The sequence below is a fragment of the Astatotilapia calliptera genome, chromosome 1 (assembly GCF_900246225.1).
Source record: "Astatotilapia calliptera chromosome 1, fAstCal1.2, whole genome shotgun sequence".
In the NCBI taxonomy this organism is placed as follows: domain Eukaryota; kingdom Metazoa; phylum Chordata; class Actinopteri; order Cichliformes; family Cichlidae; genus Astatotilapia; species Astatotilapia calliptera.
In genome coordinates, this window is record NC_039302.1 from 24,082,536 (window position 1) to 24,104,537 (window position 22,002).

Genomic DNA, 22,002 nt, shown 5'->3' on the forward strand with positions numbered 1-22,002 from the left:
CTGCAGGCCTGAAAAATGAAGCCAACTCACACATTTCCTAAAAGTATTACTTGTTCCAAAAGCAAATCGACCCGTATAGATTACCATGTTAAAATGTATTGCATAAAACCGCATGGTGTGACAGAAAGGGAAGCAGATGATCGCTTTACACTTCATTCGGACTTTACAGAAAGACATTTTAATTGTGGACAAGTTGACGAGTGTAACAGTGAAACTAAAAGGAGAAAATGTAATTAATGCAGATGAGGTGAAGAATAGAGTGCAGACAGGGTGGAGTGGGTGGAGATGAGTGTCGGGGGTGATTTGTGACAGAAGGATATATGCAGGGGGGAGGGTAGTGAGACCTGCTATGGTTTGGAGAGAGCAGCACTGACAAAAAGGCAGGAGGTGGAGCTGGAGGTAGCGGATTTGTACCCAGGGTGGTCAGTATTAGAAATGAGTTTATCAGAGGGACAGCTTGGACATGTGCAGAGGAGGGATGGTTGGAAACAGGGGACAAAGGATGTTGGATATAAATGCCGAGCTGGAGGAAAATAGGATGATGTAGTGACGGAGGACATGCCGGGGGTTGTGTGACAGAAGAGGCCACATCAGTATCCAGGTGGATTCACCTGGATACTGGAAATTTGTGTGTTTCACACTGTGCTCAGTCAGCTCGGTTCATCAGCTGCTGCCAGTCCAGGTTTACACCCCCCTCCCCTACACAACACACACATTTTGGTCCCAGTATGTTATTGCATAAATAGGAGAGACATCATTAGATGATGACTGACAGCTGTGGCAGCCAATCTCTCCTGGCACTGCCCCCTGAACCCTCAGCTTCACCCCCTGCACTGCAGCTGAGCCAAAATCAGACCCTGCTACCACAATCTTACTGAGAAAAGGGACACCGCATGCTTACGCCGTAGCCACCTCAGTAACAAGGCAGGCTCACCATCAAGCATTTCCTGTTAATCATCTATTGTGCTCTAAATGGGACAGTAATTTATAAAATCAACAGCATGCTGTGATAAATCAAGCTTAAAATTAACGACCAAAAGCACACATTTATCAAGACTGTGTTTACATGCTTGTTACTTTAAGACAGAAGTAGGGTCATTTTCTCATAGACATACAATCACGCTTCTTTCTGGAAGCAGAGTAGTTGCCCCCTGCTGGTCACTAACAAGAATGCATGTTTAAAGCTTCACTTAAAAGCTGGCTTTGCTTTTCAGACCCTGAATTGCGATGGCCATCTTTTATATACTGAAATTTGTTCTCACCCTTCTGAGAAGTATTATCTACTGGAGTACCCACAGAGTGTAACCATGAAATTACACATATAATGTAACTGTGTCTCTAAGACTTTCGCGAAACATTTGAGAGTTCATGTCCAGTTCAAGTCTGGCGACGTATTAACATTTTATGCAGCTGATTCTTCCAGAAGTGTTCTTGTCTCATATGTGGTCCGGTTCAGTTATACTCTGTACTTAAGGCCACAGTGCATGGATGCTAACCTCGTCTAAACTCAGTAAGTCAGAAGCAGCTTGTAGGAGATCTAACTTGAGTTGCACGAGAGGAGGAAATATGATTCACAGGGTGATGTGAGGTACTTGTTTAAAAAGATGAAATTTCCATGTGCTGTGATGCTAGCTGGGCAGAGACTGTTGTGACTTGTGAGAATCTTCTTTTTTTTAATGTTTATCTAACTAGACAGCCTGCATTTTATTTAAACTAATAGAAAAGTAAAGACACACTTTAAAAACCAGCTCACAGACACTGAGGGAAACTAGTTTGATTCCCTCTGGGACAGGCAGAGCTGCATGATATCTAGATTTTTGCTTTGAGCCCCTTACAGTGATATTTCTTCCACTCCTCAGGGAGGTTAAAGGTCAGGCTCAGCTGCTGACTGCCCTGCCTGGAGCTGATTAGGATCAGCATCCTGCTTAAGGACACTTCGGGAAGACAGATGCAGCCTGTCACAGTCGTCCAGTTGAAGGACGTTTTGTTTAATCAGGAACAGCACATGCTGCTGTAAGCCATGCTCAAACTGTCACACATGGTCATGAGCTCCAGATAACGGCCGAATGACTAAGATTGCAGATAGAAACAGCCACAATGAATTTTCTTAGTAGGGAAGCTGGTATGGTTGGGTGATATGTGAGCATTTTCTAAATGGCCATGTCCAACTGATAACAATTATCATGCGTTTACAGTTTAAGGTGTGCATGGGCAACTGGATTTAAAATTTACCTGTTTACAGATTTAAATTATCAAGGTGGCAAACCTCCATCCATCCATTCACCCATCCAATTAACAGCTGGTCCATTTCAATCAACCCCAAAAGACAACCAGTGTTGGACTCCATAATTGTCCAGTGAACCAACCTTAGTAGCTTACAGCCTCCATATAAACTGAGTGAGGAGCTTGAGCATCATCAGGGAGCTTGGAGTACAAAAGCATCCAGTTCAGGTGGTTAAGCAGTCCAATCAAGACATCACCTGGGAGCCTTACCTTGGAGACTTTCTGGTCACGCCCAACTGGAGACCTTGCAGATCACAACTCGTTGGAGGACTTCTATTTCAAAGGAGGAATAAAAGTGAACATATAAAGATTGACTAAATGTTTCCCCCACAAATGGAGCTAAAGTTGTTTCAATAATGGCAACTAAACCTGGGTGTGACATGCAAATTCTGTGTCAGAATTCATCTGTTGAGAACTGAGAACACAGAAATAACGTGTTGGTGCATGGGGTTATCGAGTTCATAGTCGCGTGCGTGCAGCTGTGGCCATAGATCCCAACTGTAGCCAGAGTCATGAACTCTTCAGATAACTTCACAAGAAGTGATTTCTGTAATTTGATTTCGCGTGTGAAGTGATTTCGCGTGTGTGTGTTGTTGTTGTTGACCTCTTGGCTGCTTTCCGAGTTAATCTATCCGTGGATGTGATCAGATTACTGTGGATTATACTGACTGAGGTTCTACCAAGACTGCATGACACACTCACATACACACTTGCAGACTTTCAGATGAGCGCACGATAACCAAACTGACACAGTAATGCATGTAAGCTCTGAGAACCCCACATAATAAATATGAGCTGACACTTGTTAAGACACACATGCACAGTTGGCCTGATCTGACGGAGGCTTAAAGTCCATCCCACTATTAGAAAAGCAGGTGTGATGGCTCTGGTGTGCACAGGTAGATGCTTCAGTCTGCAGGTAACAAAAAGTTTATAAAGTCATATTGTTTCTTGAAGTTGGTGTCTGGCTATATTTTGATGTTAAAATGTGAGAGGACGGCATGTTTGAGTTGATTGACACCCTGTGGTTATTTAGAAGCAGCGCTCGCGATTCCCTTCACACCAAAGAAAAGAAACTGCTGTTTTCGAACATGATATTGGTTTTGACAGTCTCAGTGTGTGTTCATTATATTGCCGACTTCAGTGCTTTGACATACAGCGTGTTCTCGTCACGTTGTGAAAATGCTGCTCACATCCCGCCAGGTGTCATTTCCTCGCCGCCCCATCCAGCTGCCTGTCTCTCTGTGTTAAAGCCTGACATAAAAAAATTAAAATTAAAGAAAAAACCCACACACACACTGACTTTTCTCAATCAATATGTTTTCTACATTGCTCAGTGTGTGGTAAGATGCTTAATCCTGCTCTTTATAAACCACCAGCGAAGTACAGAGATAAACGCACGCTGTTTGGTGGCTTAAAGCAAAAAGAACAAACCAATCACCGCAAAAGAAAAACAGAAAAACCAAACAAAAATGGGTTAAACCTCTTAGACACTTAAAGACATGTTAGCAGCAGCTCTGTGAAGAACAACAAAGGACAGTATGACAAGCAGAAGGTGTTTTAAACATAAATGTAACATTATCCCGTCTCAGGAGACAGGAGTGTCGTGGATAGATATAGAGCTGGACACAAGCTGGCTTTACACCATGACTCATTCCTTTGTGTGTGTGTGTGTGTTTGCTTGTGTGTATAAAGTCCCTTTTTTGACTCTGTGTCATGACCATCTGTCCGATGGCAGAATAAGCAAACGGCTGCCCAAGTGACGCGATGCAAAACAGAAAAATGAAGTGAGAGACACACACAAAGAAAGTGAAAGACAGACAGGAAGAGAGCTGCTCACAGGCCGGGACCAAAGAGCGAGAAATGAAAAATAGAAATCCACTTATAAGGTTTGTTGTTATCTTCTCATGAGCTAGATGACAAGATTAATATCTTTCTCACATCCGTCCAGTAAATGTGTATCTACAGCCAGGACTCACTTAGCTTAGATTAACAACCGGAAAATTGATCCCGGCCAAGAAAGGGTCTGGCTCTTGAAGCCACTTGAACATTGTTTTAAAATTCTAGTGGAGATCATCTGAACTTTTGAGGAAATGAGGAAGATTCTGCACACAAACAATATTTCCATTTGATGAAACATTGCAGCCATGACAGAGTGTGAGCTGTAATCATAGCCTGTATATAAAAAGTGGATGTAGCCACTGTGATGTCACCTTGGATGTCAGATTTGGATTCTTATTGTTGGTATTATTTATTGTTGATTAGCAATAGACTCTACTAATAAAATAATAGAATTTCACTCATCAGAACTGAAGCACAGAAGTCTTGGACTGGTTCGTCCCCTGCTGCAGGCGGTCTTATTTGTCCGATACTTGCATGAAAAAGGAGATGCCAACAGGACAAACGTAGTCGACAGGTCCTGTTCAGTGACTGCAGGTAGCAGAGGTGAGGACAAGGAGACAGTTACCGGACCAGCTGCCTGTGTCAGCACATCTCTCAAAGCAGCACCTAATTTTAGGCCTGGCCTGGCACTTTTCCTGATCTTATTGACCCCTCGAACTGCTACAAGCTGACAGACTACAAGCTACATTTACCCACAGACCCACATAGCACTTCATCTGATTAAAATCCACGGCCAGTTTATACAGATCAGCCATTACATTTTAACCACCTGCCAAATGTTGTGTTGGTCCCCCCTTTTCCTCCCAAACACCTCTGACCCAATGACGCATGAATTCCACTAGACCCCTGAAGGTGTGCTTTGGTATCTGCCACCAAGATGTCACCAACCGATTCTGTAAGCTCATCAGTTGTTAGGTGGGAGCTCCATGGATCGGAATTGTTTGTCTAACACATCCCACAGATGCTCGATTGGATTGAAATCTAGAGGATTTGAAGCCCAGGTCAGCACCTCAAACTTAATACTCTGCTCCTTCCTGAAACATTTTTCTTTGTGGCAGGTCACATTATCCTGCTGAAAGAGGCCACAGCCATGAGGGAGTATTCTTTCTATCAAAGGATGTGCATGCATCGCAACAGTGCTTAGGTGGTACATGTCAAACTAATATCCACATGGATGGCAGGACACTGCCCAAAACATTACAGTGCCTCCGCCTGCTTGACTTCTACTCATAGTGCATCCGGATGCCAGCTTCTCCCCAGATAAACAACGCAGCTGGTCATCCACGTGATCTAAAAGAAAACGTGATTCATCAGGCTGTCTTTTTCCATCACTCTGTTGTCCAGTTCTGATGTTCACATGGCCCTTATTGGCACCTTCATGGGGCACCCTGACTGGCCTGCAGCTTTGCAGTCCCACATGCAACAAACTATGATGCACGGTTTATTCTGACACTTTCAATCAGAATATGCATTAACCTGTTTGGCTGTTTAAGCTACAGTAGCTCATCTGTTGGATTGGACTACGTGGGTCAGCCTTGTGCATCAATCACGTGCATCAATGAGCCTTGGCTGCTCATGACCAGGTTCACTGCTGTTCACCTTCCTTGGAACACTTTTGTTAGATACTAACCATAAAGACCAGGAATACTCCACAAGAGCCGCAGTTTTGGAGATGCTCTGACCCAGTCGTCTAGCCAGCACAGTTTGTCAGACTCGCTTGAATGGATTGTGAAAGCAATCCAGTGAAGGTACAGGATGGTTCTAGCCAGGGTTCACACGAGGAGTCTTCATGCTGTGAGGCGTCAGTTTTAAACATTGTAGTGAGTCTTAACAAAATCCAAATGTGTTGTTGGGACAGAAAAGAAAATCACCCCAGTACAGTTGTTATGAAGGGGAAATTAGCTTTTGGAGCCTGCCTCGTGAAGCTATTAGAGGAACTGGAGTTCTTAGCACTTTGTGTTGGCTTTATTTTTTAGCCCCAGAGGTTGCAGCTTAGTTTGATGCTGTGGAAAAATCATTGAGATTCAATTAACAGTCAGAACAAACCACATGAACCCGACATCAAGGGGTTAACAGTTGCTCAACATCGTGCCTTTCTCTGTTTCCAAAAGCCCACAGTGCATCACTGAGGTTGATTTTATTTCTCTTTAAGTGGACATCATTCTAATCAGTCATTTTTTTGTGCTTTGAGGAGAGCCAAAGAGGGGCTGAGGCCACTTTCACTAAGAGGTTTTCAAGCCGTTCATATGATGTGAGCTATAAAAATAGCTCGTCAACATCTGCTCCCTACTTACTTATTTAAATCATGTCTCAATCAGCGATTTGTCATATTTATAGTAACCATTTGTTGATAAATCACATGCCTGGCTCCTTACAGCACTGCATTGTTCTCATTATCTCCTAACGTTTTCTATCTTGGTGTGATCTGTGATGGAGAGTACTTCCCATAAGTCAGAGAGAAGTTTACACGGGAAGCACGTAGCTCAAATGTCCATCCATCCATCCATCTTCATCCGCTTATCCGAGGTCGGGTCGCGGGGGTAGCAGCCTAAGCAAAGAGGTCCAGACCTCCCTCTCCCCAGCCACCTCCTCCAGCTTGTCCGGGGGAATACCAAGGCGTTCCCAGGCCAGCCGAGAGATATAATCTCTCCAGCGTGTCCTGGGTCTGCCCCGGGGCCTCCTCCCGGTGGGACATGCCTGGAACACCTCGCCCAGGAGGCGCCCAGGGGGCATCCTTGCCAGATGCCCGAACCACCTCAGCTGGCTCCTTTCGATGTGGAGCAGCAGCTGCTCTACTCTAAGCCCCTCCCGGATGGCCGAACTTCTCACCCTATCTCTAAGGGAGAGGCCAGCCACCCTTCGGAGGAAGCTCATTTCCGCCGCTTGTATCCGCGATCTCGTTCTTTCGGTCACTACCCACAGCTCGTGGCCATAGGTGAGGGTAGGGACGTAGATCGACCGGTAAATTGAGAGCTTCGCTTTTACACTCAGCTCCCTCTTCACCATGACTGACCGGTGCAGCGTCCGCATTACTGCAGCCGCAGCCCCAATCCGTCTGTCAATCTCCAGCTCCCTTCTCCCATCACTCGCGAACAAGACCCCGAGATACTTGAACTCCTCCACTTGGGGCAGGAACTCATCCCCGACCCGGAGTGGGCACTCCACCCTTTTCCGGCTGAGAACCATGGCCTCAAATGTACCAGGGATTTATTTTCCCCCAACTTTATCTCCAATTACCTTTTCTCTGGTTGACTCCTCTTTCATCTTCCAGCTATTATTTTAAGAGTATTTCTTGCCTTTTTGCTCACCTCCATCTCCAACTGTCTTCTTTGTTTAAAAAAAACAAACAAACAAACGAATCCTTTTGGGGACAAAGAAAGAGAGAGCGAGATTGAGTTTGTTCAGACCTGCTGGGTATGTTGTGAGATGGCTAAAGAGGTTGCAAGGTCACAGATTTGGAGCGAGAAGATATCCGTGTGGAACAAGGAACCGCCTTCATTATTCAAATAAGCCAAGCTACACTCCTGATAGATCAGGGATGTTGGACTCCTTTTACATCGTAGGCCACATACAGCCCACCTCGACCGTAAGTGGGCCAGACCGGCGAAACTTCCTGTTGTGTCAGTGTAAAGACATTTCCACAGTGAATCGCTGAAAAAAGAAGAGATGTAACTAAAAACCGTTGGCCTCGTTGTGGAGTCTGTCCCTGTGTGGGTTTAATCTCGGTACCCTCTTCCCCTCTTTAGGTCAAAAAACATGCATTTTAGGTTAACTGGCACTTCTAAATCATTAAATTGAATGGTTGTCTCTCTCTCTCTCTCTGTAAGCCCTGTCCAGGGTGTTCACCTCATGACAGCTGTGATAGACTCCGCCCCCTATGACCCAGAGTTGGATAAGCAGAAGAAAATAGATGTCCTCAGTTTTAGTCTTTTTCACTTTCCTCAGGTTTGTCAGCACAGCAGCCAATCGGAGGCTTTGGTGTATATGTTGTATGTGACTAAGATCTTTTGTAATACCCCGCTACCCCACAGTATAGTAATAAAAGACTAACATAGAAACTCATAAAACCTAAACCTACATTTCCAGATACTAAAAGCTAAACTGAAGCAAGCGAATGGAGTTAAATTGAACTGAAACAAAAATCTTGAGATGAATTAAAAATGGAAACTAATGAAGAAAAAAATTGGAACTAATCACTCTAACAGACTCAGTATTATCAGCACCTGTACTTTTCCTGCTGTAGCAAAGAAACGTGTAAAAATGTCTCTAGTGCACGACATAGTGTTTAATGGTGTACTGTACAATGGCCTTCTGCTTTACTGATGCGATTAAATATCAGTAGAATCTACGGGGTGTAGGTCACTTTACCTCCACAAATTGTAAGGGCTAGGAGAAGTGTTTAGACAGAACCACAGCACTGAAACCGCTCTGACCAAAGTGTTTAATGACATATGTCTGAATACAGACAGTGGAAAAATGTCAGTCCTAGTTTTACTGGATCTCAGTGCAGCATTTGATACAGTTGACCACAACATATTACTCAAACGACTGGAGAACTGGACAGGTCTTTCAGGAACTGTACTAAACTGGTTCAAAACATACGTAGAAAACAGGAAATACTTTGTATCAATAGGTAACTTCACATCTGAGCAGACAAGTATCACATGTGGAGTTCCCCAAGGTTCCATCTTGGGACCCCTTCTGTTTAACATCTACATGCTCCCACTGGCACAGATTATAAACAACAACAAAATAAACTATCACAGCTATGCAGATGACACACAAATATATATCACAATGTCACCAGGAGACCGAGGCCCTGTACAGGCTCTTGGTAAATGCATTGAGGAAATCAATGACTGGTTGTGCCACAATTTTCTCCAGCTAAACAAAAACAAAACTGAGGTAATAGTCTTTGGTGCCAAAGAAAAACGATTACAGGTCACCAGAGAACTTCAATCTATACATCTAAAAACCACAAACCAGGCGAGAAATTTGGGTGTAGTGATGGATGCAGACCTAAACTTAGAAAAACACATTAAGACAATAACAAAGTCAGCTTACTATCACCTCAAGAATATATCAAGGATAAAAGATCTGATGTCTCAACAGGACCTGGAAAAACTAGTCCATGCATTCATCTTTAGTAGGCTTGATTACTGTAACAGCATCTTTACAGGTCTACCTAAAAAATCAGTCAGACAACTACAGCTCATTCAGAACTCTGCTGCTCGAGTCCTCACTAAGACCAAAAAAGTGGACCACATCAGTCCAGCTCTGAGGTCCTTACACTGGCTGCCTGTCCGTCAGAGGATAGACTTTAAAGTTCTGATGCTGGCCTATAAAGCTCTGAATGGTTTAGGACCAAAATACATCAATGACCTCCTGACCCAGTATGAACCATCCAGATCCCTCAGGTCATCTGGATCCGGTCTTTTATCAGTTCCCAGAGTCAGAACCAGACACGGAGAAGCTGCATTCAGCTTTTATGCTCCTTATATCTGGAACAAACTCCCAGAAAGCCTCAGATCAGCTGAAACACTCAGTTTATTTAAATCCAGGTTGAAGACTCACCTGTTCTCAGCTGCATTTGAATAAAGCACCAAATCCACACTTTAAGCTTAAATTTCAAAACTTACATTTAACTACTGATTTTATCTACTGTTCTGATTTTATCTGTTTTGATTTTATATACTGTTGTTTGTTTGTTTGTTTGTTAACTAGTTAGTTAGTTTATTTGCTTGTTTTATTCAATTTTAAATCATGCTTTTTATTTGTTCTTGTTTCTAATGTCTCTGTAAAGCACTTTGAATCACCTTGTTGTTGAATTGTGCTATACAAATAAACTTGCCTTGCCTTGCCTTGCCTTGCCTTGCCTTTATTAAAAATGAGGACTTCATTTAGAAGTTTTTTTTTCTTTTCTTTTTTTCATTTCATGATATATAAAGTCCTCTGGTAAGGTTTATATCAGCTGTGTTAGGTTAGATCCCCTGGTTATCCAGTGTCTTTGTGCACTGGCCTAGGTCTGCTTTGCACATTTGATGTTGTGCATGATGCTGCTGCACATAAGCACAGATGCTTTAGATGGAGGTCTTTTCACAGCAGCGTTTCAGCATGTAACTGCTTCTGTAGTGGGTCTGCGCGGTGGACTGGGAGGCATCCAGACGTATAAAGAAACAGATGACAGTTTCCTGGTGGGGGTGGGCGTGCTGGGCGAGAGTGAAGATGTGATAGATGCCATCAAATTTGTCTTGACAGAGACAAAGAGACACCTTGGCTGATATGAATAATTGTCTTATAATCACGTTGAAGTGTTTGGTCGTACTTGAAAGACTTGTGCAAACACGAGTATGATCAGCGACTGCAAAGAATACAGATCATCAAAACTAATGAGAATTCAAGAAGGGGGTGTGTTCCTTTATAACAAGTATAATCTTAATTTGATCTCTTCTCAATCACTTATTATAATGAAAGGTGGCTTATTATTTGCTCATAATGCAGCCAGCATTTGAAGAGTTGATAGTAAAATGTCTGCAAGTTGTTTCCTTTTCAGAAAACTGCTTCACCAGGAAGAAGTCCTGCACCAATTTGTTGCTTTATTTTACCAGAAAATCAGCCCCCATGTTTTATTCTTACCCCTCAGAACCTGTCAGACTGTGTTTGCACAGGAAGTACACTGCCAGCTTTAGTCTTTATCCTACGCCGAACATTACTCTCTAACTGTGCGCACACTCATCTGTCCTGAGCACTTATAGAAATTGATTTTATGTAGGATTTTTTTATATATAGTTGTTGCAGGTAGTGGACGGTCTAATCTTATTGCAGTCACTGAGAAAAGGTTGTGGTTTCAGAACAGACTGAGACTCTGTCCACAGCAGATGATTTAAAAATTTGGCATACAGTTAAATGATGGGCAACAGTCACAGAAAACAACAGCAGTTGTTTTTGCTAATATTAATGCATAAAAAAGCTGTGAAAATCCCTATTAGCCCTTCTGTCAGAGGTAGAAATTAACAGCTGAGTACGGTCTGCGGTGGTTTGTGACATCACGTCGTTATTGCCTGTCCTGAAGGCATAAAGAAAACGGATCAATAACACATTTTGGAGAGGCTGAAGGTGAAATGCGGGCTACAGAGCAAATAAGAAAGCTGAATAATAGTATTTCTGAAGTCAAGGGCAGCAGCCTGGACCCAGAGTGAATGCTACTAATTGTGTTCCCTGCCAGCGTATCGATCCGGTGGGTTTTAATTGTAACTTATGTGGACAAGAGGATGGATGGGTGGCTCGGTCATCTGTCCATTTGTACAAATGGTGTGGGCAAGACAATGACGGTGTTTCTCAGAAGGGCTCAGAAGATGACTTTACAAGGATAAAATGAATGAGTGAAATTATGGAATCATGAACAGAAGAGGAGGAAAGGAACAGCCAAATTAGTGAGTGAAATAACGAACGAGTCGACCTCTGAATCGCTGCCAGCATTGATTTTAAATGGCTAACGGAGAGAAACTGACAGGCTGCAGATGATCACGGGAGTGTGCGTATTTTAACTGATGATGAAACCGCTCTAAAGCACACGTTGACTGGATAATTTATTGATTTTTAAATGCTTTGACCGTTCAACATCTTTGACCAGTAGAGCCATGTTTGCTGGACATCCTGTTATCTAAATAGTGAATTTGATTTCATGAGGTTTCACTGAAAAAAGGAGCGCTCAAACTGGAGGTGCTTCTCAGGCTCCAGAAAAGTCTAAACGCTTGGTTTCAAACTGCTCTGTTTGATGTCAAAGGGAGGGAATATCCTTAATGTGCTCTCATGCGTACAGCTCTGCTCACACAGCCACCCACCTGCTGTTTAAACCTTTTTCTGAAGGAAAGCCAATCAGATCAAAGTTGGCTTATAAAGATAGAAGAGCTAAAATGTCCATCAAGGTCCAGTAGAAGATAAATGGGGATCATTTACGAGCTGGGACTCACGCAGAGCTACTCTAGCGGTGTCCAAGACTTGAACTAGTGAAGCTAAAATGAGCTCTTTCCATTCTGCATGTTACGTTGCATTGTGAGGTCCTATTTTGTCTTTCCTTGCACATTTCTCTCTGTAATCTTCACAGCGCTTCCAAATACAAACAAATCAGATGTTCATACATTCAACTCACTTCTGTTTGCCTTGCTTCAGGTTTGTTTGCTGTTTGTACCCAAGCTCACAGTGTGAGAACTGTGACTAACCGCCTTTCTTAATGTTTTCAGGATGACTGGGTGTCCAGGGACTTGTCCGGTAGGACCAAAGGTCACAACTCTGACGACAAAGCCCACGGCCCGGAGACACTGCCACCAGGTAGGAAACGTCCCCACAAATCATATATCACAACCTCTCTGGCCCAGTTACACGGCTAAATGGGGACATTCAGAGAGCAAACCTCTGAGGTGCTACAACTTCAATAGAGTCAATGCAACAGGCTGAGAAACATCTGTTTTTATTCCAGATGCTGTTTCTCCTTGTTAAAACCACACACCATATATCAGTTTTGGATGTAGCCACTGTGGCCTCAGCTATTGGGGGGTGGAGTCCTGCTTTCAGTATATTGTTGTTTTTGTTTTTTAAACCACACATCACAGGAGGAGGAGTGGATCTGACTGTAAAAACTGTGGATGCTCACTCTTATACAGTAGTGACTTGTAAATTAGTGGAGCCAAAAGCAAGCTGTGGCTTACTGTCTGTATTTACTTAAAATGAGGCCATAATTAAAAAAAAATCATACATAATTAAGGTTTGATATGAGCAATTGAGATGACATACTTGTTAATAAAGTGTTTGCAAGGGTAATAAATCATGCAAGAAGTAGACTTCTTCTTATCTTTGCAAGCACACATTGTCAGAAAAAAAATCACATTTACTTAACTTGTCAGGCTTGGCAGCTTTTATATACAGTTTATTGCTCACAATGCATCTTGACAGCCATTGGTTGTGTTGTCCTAATAACGCTTAATTTGTCCTGTGCAGACATGGGAATGGAGCTTCAGAGCTCTGGTAAGCTGTCTTCTTCTTAACTTCTTAAACTTGTAGCTAACGTAGTGGTACATTTGCAGTAGTGCTCCCGAGATCTGCTGTCCTGTAAAAGTAGTGTAGTAGTTCCCTTTAACTGGCAGGAACGATTCATGTCTGAGGCACACGTGTGTCAAATTTATCTTTTATTCTTGATCCTTCAGGATCTGTGGAGTTCGCTTTCTCATTGCTTGCAGTTGTGACTGAACTCTAGGAAAAGGCACGACACAAATGCATACCAGCTGCAGAGCATGTGCACTGCAGTCACTGTAAACCACATTCATGTATCCAGAGAGTATTCCGCATCATGTTCCCACAACCGAAACCATTTCCTTTTTCAAAACGCGGTAACACAGCAGCATAGTTTGTTTTATTACCAGTAGAACATGAACATCCTTAACCTTATCGTGTTTGAATAACCACAGCGAGGGAACCCAATGAAATACGCACATCTGTATGGTTCAGACTTAAAAACAGGTTGGAGCCGATTGCCTGTCCAAAATAATCCAGGCAGCCAATTTCGATCTTCCCACAAACCAACTATGCGTCTCCACCCAAACTCTGAGAGACATTGTTTCAGTGTCCAGCAGCCAAGAGGAGAGCAGGAGGAGAATCTGATTTCTCATTCAGCACCCATCGTCAGGCTGACTCAAAGCAGCAGAAGCAGCCAACGCCCCTCCTTCACAGGCCCGTGACCTGCGAACGCTGAACACACACTCTCTTATCTGATCCAGCAATGCTATCCAATTTGAATGTTGAAGTGAGGGCATTTCAATTTCAGGGTGACATTACACTCAGCAATGACAGCGTATCACAACATCACCCAGAGCACACAAGGACACTTAAGAAGAGCAGAAAGAAAACAGAAGGAAAGTGTTGAGAAAGCAAGAGAACAAGGAGATGGAGCCTAAGAGATACGTGGAAGAGTAAAAGATTTACTAATAAAAACAGAGTAAATAAGTAAGTCTTTGGGTTCGTCAAAGATGGGTGCTGGTTATGTTTTGTTTTCTATCTAATCCTACTCAGACAGTCATTATAAAGTAAAAAGGTGAGGCGATACCTCAGATCTTCATTTAAAAAAAAAAATTAAAGCATAAAATGTACTAAACGGTGTCACTCTGAGTATGTTAGAAATGTTTCATTGTTGCACTGACGCCTTGTTATTTTTCATGGTTGTTTTTAAGCGTTTTGTTATCGTTTTACCGTTTGAGCATGCCAAAAATATGTTTTATTCAAACAAGGGGGAAAAATGACTAAGATGGGGAGGGAGCAACAGCATGCTCCTTCCATTCAACACATCCAAATCCTCTGAAACAAGAAGAAAAAAATTTTTTCAGAGAAGTCAAAACAAGCCTGCACTGGCCCTCTTCCAGATCCGAATCCTTTACAAAGTGAAGAAAAAACTCCTCAAAGCTCTCAGTATGTGTTATTCTTTCTAGTGAACGTTTGGCATCATTTGTCTTGTCTGGTACTAAACATTTATTTGCGCTCGCCGGCTACTTCGTCAGTACCAGGCTGATCCCTCTTTGCCTTCAGAACTCCCTTAATTCCTCATAGCTTCGATTCGCCAAAGTGCTGGGAAATATTGCTGTATTCAAGTCTGCCACCAACAACCATCCCACATTCAGACTCACAGTGGGGTATATAATTATTTCATCCCCTGCTGAATTTGTAAGTTTGCTCACTTCCAGGGAAATGAACAATCTCTATTTTTTTTTTTTTTAAATTGAAACAGATTTAAAAAACAAAATACCAGGAAAAAAACGCATTACACAAGTTAAAGTATTTAAACTAGTACACCTGTCTACAAAATCAGTTTCTTTCAGTCCAACTTCTCCACCACCATGTGTGAGACTAAAGAGCTGTCAGATGATGTCGAGGGACAGGACTGTAGACGTGAATGAGGCTGGAACAGGCTACAACGTTATCAGTAAGAAGTTCAGTTAGAAGGTGACACCTGTTTGTGTGATTAGCCAGATATGTGATGGGGGGGGTTCAATTCTTTGTGAGCAAACTTACAAATTCAGCAGGGGATCAAATAATTATTTCCCCAATCACCTTGACCATGTCAACATGCCTAAATTCATTGAACTGCAGCCATGTGATTTGCTGATTAGGTGGGCCTAATAAAGTGGCTGCTGAGTGTAGTTATTTAAAATGATGCTTTTATAGATTTTTGGCTAGAACTTTAGCTGACGCCACTTTGTTTACTTTTCATATTTATGTTCTTGTGGATGCAAAGGAGTCGAAGCGGCTCAGAGTCCAGTGGAATTTCTTTCTGAACAAATTTTCTCACGCGTCACCTCGACCTCTTCCCAAAACGTTTTAGTCTTTGTGCCAGTGAAACAACAGAGTTGTTTCAGTCTGTGTGTTTAGCGCATATTTCTGTTATTATAGTGATTTAACTTGTCACAAGCTTTAGCCAACTGTGGTGTGTTAATCTCAGTCCCTGCAAGTGGAGCGATCCAATTCTCTGCTGCGATTTTAGTTTCTAAATCTGCTGAAAACGCGTTATAAAAATTCAGATTTGACGCCCTTCCATTTATCTACTTCTTTCTAGCTATTTGCTGAATAAGACGCAGACAGTGGCAGTGTTGGTCAGAGTATTCATTTATTTATAGATGAAGTGCCGTAGTGAGTCTTGATAAATGACTCTATGTGGGCGCATTTTCAGCAGTCGCAGTCCTATGAATCTACGGAGTGTTTTGTAGCACATGGGGAAGCAGTCTTTTCCCCACTTAAGCCTAAAATAGTAACACAGCTTCAGTAACGCCAAACTCAATAACTTGGGAATCTTTTAGCTTTTGCATATTAATCAACATCCTTCTCAGTGACTACAGTGACTAAGTGGCAGGTTCGTGAATGCATCACTTGGTGCACGGGAGCAGTGGCACAGATTGGTGCTGGAGTTCAGGCAGTGGGATCAGGATGCATCTCAATTGAAACGCATCCATTAAATACACATCGAGCACTGGTGCCCTCTGAGCTGTCTGCTAGGCAGTGAGGGCTCATGGTTCAGCACAGACTGGGGGAATGACACTGAGCTTGAATCCTTTTTGGCAGTTAGCATCACTTAGAAACGTGATGAGGGATTTCTACAAAATGCGGCAACAAACAAAAACAACAACCAGTCAGCCGCTGTGGGCTGAAACAGTTCAGCGACCGAGAGTCGGAGTGAGAGTGAAAGCTGTTCAAACAGCTATAATTTCAGCCAGCTGATCGCATCATTGACCAGTACTGCATGACAGAGGCTGAGCGCACATAGATGTACCTGCCGAAGAGGCCTCGCGGTATCGCGAACACAGCAGAAAAACGGGGCAAACCCGGAGAGAGCGGAGCGTTAATCCGCTGAAGGAAGCGGAGTAATCAACCCCGGGTTTAACATTCATTTCACCACATCGCTTACTCGCTGCCACTAAACACAGATATCAGCAAGGACATCACACACTCTGACGCACGCGTCTCCGAGGCACCGTTACACAGTCGCGAGCGGATCATAGTCGCGAGTTTCGGTTAATTGACACGCGAACCACGTTCACGTGCTGCCACAGGAGACGCGCGCAGACGCACACGCGCTCTTCAACTTCTCTGCCATGCACGCGCTCATCTATGCTGGGAGATGGCGTAATCTCTCACTGCCACATGCTCGAGTTGTTAGCGTGACAGCTGCACCCAGCTAATTAGTTGCGTTATTATTGGTGTGTGTCTGCGTCTCAATAGTCGGAGATAAACTGTGAAACTAAACGTGACGGCTTTCTCTGTTTATTCTGCAGCGTTTCAGTATTTTGGTCAAACTGACACGACACAAAACACTAAAAAAATATTTTTATTTATACTGATCTTATAAATCATGTTTCTAAACTGCAACAAATTAACAAGTGCTCCCCCCCTGACTGTCTGCGGTGCATATTAAATGTTCTTTTGTGTTTCCTGGCTTTACCAAAGTAGTCTCGCCCTGTCGGCTGAGTTGTCTCCCGCGTATTTTCGCATACAGGCGGCATAAATTTCATGTCAGCTTTCCTCAGTGCCATGTCGCTGCCTCGTCAAGCAGCAGCTTGAAGCAGCCAGGTTTCCTCGCTGTCAGTCGTGAAGGATTCTTGCATCAGCCAGGCTGCCTCCTACATTTCATATTCCCACTGATCTGTAATCCCATTCATTCGTCAGACGCATTTGCAGCCTTTGTTGAAGGTTTTAATATCGCGTTTGGTGGTGGCTTTTATTTTTGGATGTGCTGTATTTATTTAACGTGATTTCCCAGAAATTCACATGAGAAAATATTTCGTATTAAAACCTAGGTTCACCAGTTTTTTACCACCAGTGTTTTTAATATTTTTGGAGTGCATTTGAATATTTAATATACCACTTTTGTGGGTTTATAGCATCATATTATAGACGGCGCTTTTACAAAAAGATCTGAGGTTAGAATCATAAAGCAAACCTGATTTAAATTTACCCAGTTTTACCTTTTGAATGTTGTCTTCTCACGCACACACCTGCGCTCCTTTTAGGGTTGCTATCTTTAGGCTGCACCCTGGCAATACAAACATCAACTTCTCTTTCAAAATGACCCAAATGTCCTGTGAAGAAGCGCTGCTTGTGATGAGAGCTGTGTCTCTGGCTATGACCGAGAGATCAAAGAGTAGTTTTCAGCTGAAGTAGGAGCGTGGACAGTCACAGTGGCTTTTGCGCCAGACTGTCAACACAAAGTTCTGCTGTAATGTCCCGAGGCACATGAAGTGAAAACATTTGAGAGAAACAATCTGACCCGTGCTGCATGCTGCTTTTTGGCCACATCAAACCCAAAATCAAGTCACTGCTGGTGCACAAAAAGGTGACCTTGAAGGAAATGGCACCTTCAAATGAATGAGCCTGGTCAAGTGGTCACAGAACTGACTGGGAAGCAGTGTGTGCCGCGCATCTATTGTGGATATCTCTGGTTGGAGATGTGCCTAATGTGTGTGTGTTTGTGTGTGTGTGTCCATCCAGGTAAGGTGCGCTGGCAGGATTTTGACCAGGATCTGTATGTTGGAGCCACGGTGGTCCGGCCAGGTCAAGACCCCTACGCCAGAAACAAGTTCAACCAGGTGGAAAGTGACAAACTCCGAATGGACAGAGCTGTACCAGACACGAGACATGATCAGTACGTACCTGTGTCACTGCACACACACACAGCTAATATGTGAAACACAATGACATCCCTCTTAACTTCTGCTTTTTCATGGGTGATCGAAAGGGGGTTTTTTTTTTTGCGAATACATGCTGTCTTATCACATTCGTTGATTTGACTAATTGATCCCAGACTGGATAAGATCTCTCAGGAACTCTCGCTATTGTGGTTACAGTGGAAACCAGGAAGTAGCAGTGGAGCAGACACTGTCTGCCTTAGTGCTAAAATAAACCCACAGGCTGTAAAAGCTGCGTATTGTTCTGCTTGTTGTAACGGACAGAACAAAATCATAAAATGACTTCGTTTGGATTCTTTTATTAGAAGAATATTAGGTTTTAGTCAGCTCAACAGGCCTTTTTGGCAGTGAAAAGTCCATTAGCGTTGTATAAGTCTGGTTGCATGTCCTAACTTCTGGTGCTACCCTTTTGTTAATAAAGACAGAATCGCTGGATTGTGTGAAAAAATGTCAGCAGAAAGGCCTTACACCTAGAGAACAGGCACCGCTGAAGTGTTGAAATATTAAAGAGCAAGTTTTTACTTTTTCTAATACAGCAGCAGAAAAAGGGATTTATATATGTAGTATCCAAAATATTTGGAACACCATTTCCTGGACTTGTAGAGACTTCTTTATCTTGGATATATCTCACATGGACTAAGCAATACTAACAAATAACTTCTTAAAAAGCAAGCATAAACAAAACGTCATGGTGAAAGTTTAAGTCCTCTATATTTGGTATGATATAGGGTTTAAATGATTAATACAAACATTCCATATCACGTGTTTAAACTAAGATATTTATTAATGCATATTCTCATTCAATTTGTTCCCTTTAAACACATTTCAGTGAAGTTGTGACAGGGTGCAGCGTCATCTTGTCTTTAAACACCACTGTAAGCATGTAAGAACTGAGGAACAGTTTTGGTTTCTTATGGTTTTTAAATTTCATGATGCACCAAATACTTTGAGCGAGTGAAAAACCGAGACTACGGGCTTTATCACGTGAACACTTACAGTGGAGCTGTGCCGCTGCAGTACGCGCAGGTTGTGGTTTACCATGGTCTTGCTGAAACGAGCAAGTCAGCCCAGAAAATCTCCATGACCACAGACGTTGCTCCAAAACAAGTCCTTTTTTCCATATCGTACAGAAAATAGCCTCCAGTTTTCCTCTCCGCCTCAGTTGCTCCTCCGATCGCTGTTTTATTTCTTTGCAAAGGGAGAGTTTAAAGTTGTTTTTATTAATGCAGAGAGAAACTGCATTCAGTGATGCTGATTCTTGCTCGAGTCCCCGAGGCCGTGCAGATATTTCCACTACAGAATTGCTTGTTTTCATCCAGTGCTCCCTGAAGCCATGAAAGTCATAGGCATGACAAGTACCAAGCTTTTATTTTGCTCCATAGATAATTGCAATCTACCGTGCATAAGTTCTTCAAATTCTCTGTGGTTTTATTTTTCATAATCTTCTAGAATTTTAAAGACCCCTCCATACTTTGCTTGTGAAATACCTTGAAATATGTTGATATTAGACTTTTTTGATGTTATTTATATAAAAAGAACATGATTCCAAACATGTTACTGACCTACTCCATAATAGTCTAAATGATTAGTCCAGCTGCCATAGTTAAAGTAGTCACCTGGCCTTACTTATATGTTGGTCAAAAGTAGACAGTTGGAGCCATTAGCCTACTAAAAAGAGCAAGGATGTGTCTCCTATTGATCTGGTATCGATGTCTTTGTAATTTGTGAGCGTGCTGCAGCAATCATTGTGAAACATTTCCAGGAGGAAAAAATAGCCCAGTTGTTTTTGTTTCAGCAAAAGCACCTAGTTGTTTTCAACGCAGGATCAAAATGACTTGAATCTCTGATGCTTTTTTCCCCCAGTAGAAATGAACACGAATACAGCAACTATGCAAGTGTGACAGCCAATACTAATGGCACACCTTCACACGTGATCTTGTAAAACGTATCTGTTCTGGGTTTTTACCTCCAGGTTTGACAGAGTGGCTGTAGTTAAGTGACAGATGGAATAGAAAGTTTTCTTCATGCCCTTATCGGCTCCCTCCTCCTCCTCCTTCTCCTCTCTGTCTTGTCACTCTCCTCTCATGTAGTGCCCTATCACTCATGTTCCTTACTTTAAATTCGGTGCAGGATTTGTCTTTTTGGGTATGCTCGCACACACAAATACACGCATACACAGGCACACCCGTCATCTCATGGGATTTTTGCCTCACGGTATGATAAACCCAGTGTCAATCCCAGCTGCAGCAGAGCATTACTCCATGAGAGTGTGTGTCATTGCATCCTCTGTGTGTGTGTCAGTGTCACTATGTGCGCCATCGTATTTATTGTGTTCAAAATCGCTTTACTGACCAGTTCCAGCTCACAGCTTGGCTCACACATTCGGTGACGTAATTGTTTGTGTGTGTGGGCGTGTTTGTCTACGCATGTAAGCATTCATACTTTAACCATTTTTTTCTCTTTTTTTCCCTAATTTTTATGTCTTTGGGGGGTTTTGTCTTGTTTTTGTGCAGTTGCAGACATAAGCAGTGGAAGTCAGACCTGCCGGCCTCCAGCGTTGTCATCACCTTCCACAATGAGGCTCGCTCTGCTCTGCTGCGGACTGTGGTCAGGTAGGCGTGTATACTGAGCTTTGTGTACTTTCAAATTCTGAGGCAGATGTGCTGTATTTTTATATGATCTCACTCTGTTTAGTGTCCTGAAGAAAAGTCCACCTCACTTGGTCAAAGAGATCATTCTGGTTGATGACTACAGTGATAATCGTGAGTTGTGTGAACACACGCAAACAAAGCTAGCATCATCAGTGTGAAAATACAAATAAACATCACTGCTCTGTGTGTGTCTGTGTGTGTTCCAGCTGAGGATGGAGCGCTGCTGGGGAAGATTGAGAAAGTACGCGTGTTGAGAAATGACCGCAGAGAAGGTACTTTAGAAGAAGAAGGTTTTATCATAACTTTTATGCCCGAAAGAAATCTCAGTGCTGCTGCACACCATGTGGGATGAAAGTGTTCAGTCTGGCAGCAGGACTGTTGTTTTTAATCACACTTCTTTTCTTAACTTCCCTCAGGCTTGATGCGATCAAGAGTTCGTGGTGCAGATGCTGCCACAGCACCAGTCCTCACCTTCCTGGACTCTCACTGTGAATGTAATGACCACTGGCTAGAGCCGCTGCTTGAAAGAGTGGCTGAGGTACGCGCGCACACAGCGTACAACTTCGTATCTTAATATCATTATAATACATTTGAGCACATATCCCAGTGAACAAACAAGTGAAAAACAATAGTTAAGATACAAATTAGATGGGGGGAGGTTTCCTCTTAAAGACTGGCATTGAATTTTCAGTTTTATCAGTCAGGGCACGCTCTGAAGAAGATCTCGCCAGACAGTGAAATTGTTGCACTTTGGCCATCTTTCTTCTAATACGACAGCTTGAAATGAAAAGTGCCCTTTTAACTGAGTTATGTTTGCATATAGCCTTGTTTTTGATTCTAATTGGTCTAAAGCAGAATAATAAAAAAAAAAGAAGCTACTTTCAACTAATCCCTTATTCTAAAGGGGTCACCATGGTGTGTTGCTCTACAAGTTTGTACGCCTT

At 42.8% G+C, this 22,002-nt stretch overlaps 1 protein-coding gene across 2 annotated transcripts in view; it reads left to right on the plus strand.

Moving 5' to 3' along the window:
• Positions 1–22,002, plus strand: part of galnt2 (UDP-N-acetyl-alpha-D-galactosamine:polypeptide N-acetylgalactosaminyltransferase 2) — a 74,896-nt gene that overhangs the window by 31,867 nt on the left and 21,027 nt on the right. Inside the window, exons 2-8 of one of the 2 annotated variants that reach the window (XM_026170872.1) lie at positions 12,429–12,516; positions 13,183–13,209; positions 18,211–18,364; positions 20,921–21,019; positions 21,102–21,169; positions 21,265–21,330; positions 21,475–21,596. In XM_026170872.1, coding sequence (XP_026026657.1) covers positions 12,429–12,516; positions 13,183–13,209; positions 18,211–18,364; positions 20,921–21,019; positions 21,102–21,169; positions 21,265–21,330; positions 21,475–21,596 — 624 coding nt within the window. The remainder of the gene's footprint in view (positions 1–12,428; positions 12,517–13,182; positions 13,210–18,210; positions 18,365–20,920; positions 21,020–21,101; positions 21,170–21,264; positions 21,331–21,474; positions 21,597–22,002) is intronic. The other variant, XM_026170883.1, reaches the window with a different exon arrangement.